The sequence below is a fragment of the Frankliniella occidentalis genome, unplaced genomic scaffold (genome assembly GCF_000697945.3).
Source record: "Frankliniella occidentalis isolate FOCC.00 unplaced genomic scaffold, Focc_3.1 Scaffold6, whole genome shotgun sequence".
In the NCBI taxonomy this organism is placed as follows: Eukaryota; Metazoa; Arthropoda; class Insecta; order Thysanoptera; family Thripidae; genus Frankliniella; species Frankliniella occidentalis.
In genome coordinates, this window is record NW_026267136.1 from 1,907,964 (window position 1) to 1,911,043 (window position 3,080).

At 55.0% G+C, this 3,080-nt stretch overlaps 1 protein-coding gene across 1 annotated transcript in view; it reads right to left on the minus strand.

Moving 5' to 3' along the window:
- LOC113218146 (rhodopsin-like) overlaps positions 1–3,080 on the minus strand; it is a 16,970-nt gene that overhangs the window by 4,197 nt on the left and 9,693 nt on the right. Inside the window, exon 5 of the mRNA XM_052271036.1 lies at positions 2,320–2,580. Coding sequence (XP_052126996.1) covers positions 2,320–2,580 — 261 coding nt within the window. The remainder of the gene's footprint in view (positions 1–2,319; positions 2,581–3,080) is intronic.

Sequence of the window (3,080 nt, forward strand, 5' to 3'; positions counted from 1 at the left end):
AGTGAGTTCGATCTTGTTGTCGGCGTGGAGCGAAAGGAAGTGGCGTAGGAAGGCAAGGGGGGGGGGCGGAACCGGAGGTAGTATACAAAGGCCGCGGTCTCGGGGGCGGCGGCGCGCGGTTGCGATGTGCTCTTCTCTCCATGTAGTGCTTCTCCGACGACCCGGCTGGCTGCACCGCGCGCTAGCTGTTGCTCGCTGTAAGTACAGCGCCACCCCCGGCCACCCCCGCCTCGGCCCCTGTCAGCGTAAGTATATTGCGAGGCCGCTTCTACCGCTACTCGAGGAGCCGGAGCGGGAGGTAGAGGAAAGAAGATGAGGGGGGAGGAGGAGAAGGGGAGGATCCGGGTGAGGTGGACGGACACGCCCTCCCGCCTGGGGCGACTCTTCGGGACGGTCCTTGGCTTGGCATCCGCTCCGGTGCTGCGACAGCCGACACTCCTTGGCCCTTCCTTCTCCTCCTCCTCCTCGCCGACGTCGTCGTAACCCGGGGCAGGGAGGGCCAATAATTTAGGGTGGAGCTTTTCACCGCACCGCACCGCCACACCCGTTGGTTGGTATATTTTACTGTTCTCCGGGAAACCATATAAGGTACTGTCGAGGTGATTATTTTCGTCAATTAAATCTTGTAAAATATATGACGACCGAGTGCGAAAAATAATAATTCTACCTAGGTATACCCTTCTCCGCCATCGGCCACACCCGCACAAACGCACCCATACTACCTTGCGAGCGATACGATAGCAACGCGAAAACCTCGGCAGAAACACACAATTCACATAATTAAAAATACGAAATAATAACAAGGGTGAAAAAAAAAGCCACGAAGAGATAATTACATTGTTTGGCCATCGGCTTCGCCTAAATAACAGATACAGATACAGAGCAGCGATAGCGGCACGGCTCCAGCTGTTCATCATCAAATCTAGGAGAACCAGCAGAATCAACGGCGCGGACTCTCTCTGCCTGTCTCTCTCTCTCGGCCGGTGGTCTTTCTGACTTCTAACAAGAGATGCGCGCTGACGTCATTCATCCCATCGGGTGCGGGTCGGTCGGCCTCTCTCTCTCTCTCTCTCGGCCGGTGGTCTTTCTGACTTCTAACAAGAGATGCGCGCTGACGTCATTCATCCCATCGGGTGCGGGTCGGTCGGCGAAATTAAATACGTGGGCGCAAAAAGCGCATGCAAGATATGCCCAACACTATAATTAAAACAAGTGATTGGAATTGTACCCGCCCATGGGTTTTGCAACCCTGTTGAAGTAACCCCAGTCGGCTGTGATTTTCAGCCACCCACTGAACCGCCCTCCAGCCTCCAGAAGGCTGGTCGGTCGGACGGGCAGCTACCGGATTTTCTCGACTTCCGGCCCTGATCTCGAGATACCGGATACAGTCCCCAAAATTGTTTCTCTGCAAAAACAGGTAAACGAGATAATAACATTTTGTGGAGACTGTATCCGAGATAGGGGCCGGAAGTCGAAAAATCCGGCAGCTCTCGGGCTGTGGGGCATGCACGCCCAGGGCTCCGAGCTCCGAGGTAAGGGCATACCGAACCGTCATGGTATCGCCCATCTCTCTCTCTCTCTCTCTCTCTCTCTCTCTCTCTCTCTCTCTCTCTCTCTCTCTCTCTCTCTCTCTCTCTCTCTCTCTCTCTCCCTCTCCCCCCATCTTTTCTCCCTCCCATTATTTACCCGCAGGCCAGCCGCACCCAGTTAGCATCTCCGGAACAAGCAGCCCCCAAGGCCCAAGGGTATGGGCCTAAGAGAACCAGCAGGCGGCCACTCGGCCAGACCTAAGTCCTCTTTAATGCTACAATCACAGAGTGAAGGAGTTGGCCAAGCAGCTGCTAAGAGTGCCCCTCCCTCCTTTCACCCCCTCGGGGCCTCTCCTTGACCCTCCAGCAAGGCCGCCGCGAAAACACAATGAAATGGCCCTTCCGTTTGCACAGCAGGTCGGCAAAGGCACGCAGCCACAGCTCTGAGAAAAGGAAGAGACAAAAAGTGGCACATCCAGAAATCTATGTATATATATATCTTGTCGAATCGTTTTCATGTAGTTCACGTGACTGTATGTATGAAATTTGTTGTGACAAACTGCATTGCGTATCTTTCTCTCCCGCCTCTCCTCTGACATCATTTATACTCTCGTGTACTCGACATTTGAAAAAATATCAATTTAAAAAATCAACGAGGAAACCATCACATAAACTACCAATGAAAACTTGCAGAAACAAAATCTAAATCGGATAATTATAAGTTTGCTGGTTGTAATTTTTGTGTGATTTTAGGAAAGTCAGAATTTGACATTTTGTGTGCAGTACTCACAGAGAGCAACGAGTTGCTGCGCGGGTCAGTGACGAGCGCGACGAGGCACGCCGGGTGGAACTTGGCGCTAAACTGCTGCTGCTGCAGGCGGCGCAGGCTGTCCTCCTTGCGTCGCCGCTTCTCCTCCAGGCGCTCCTGCTTGCCCCGCTGCAGCTCCAGCTCGCGCTCGTGGCGCTGCAGCTCGCGCTCCAGCTGCCGCTCCTGGCGCGTCTGCCGGCGCGCCACCTCCTTGAGCTGCCGCAGGTTGTGGCGCGCCACAATCTACAAAGGGGGTACAAACAATATCGTGTGGTTCAGCATTAAGTTCATAAACACTGCCCGAGTTCAAAGTAGAGACCCCGCGTTTATTCTCAGCCGAGGGGTACAAATATTACGCCCGCTTCATTAGGTCCAGGACCAGAGCAGTTCAGAGGGAGGGAGAACGTATTTCCGCGGATGCGTCCCGCGTCGGTTGCAGCTAATTGGTTTCCTTTAATCGCGTCCCTCGCGCAGGGGAAGCCCTCGGCCCCCTCCCCCCCTCCTTGGGGCCTCCAGAAGAAAAGCCAAACCGATCCTCCACCACCGCGCAGAGAGGGGTCGCGGCGCTCGCCTCGCGCCAGCGGTGGTGCCAGCTCCTTATTTTGCGTCCGCCTTCAGAAGATGGAGTTGGCGGGGCGTGGCGGAGGGGCCCTACAACAACCCCCTCACCCCCTACACTCCTCCCCGCCAGCCGGCTGCTTATTCAACGAAGAGAACTTTACAATCTACGTCGCCGGCTACTT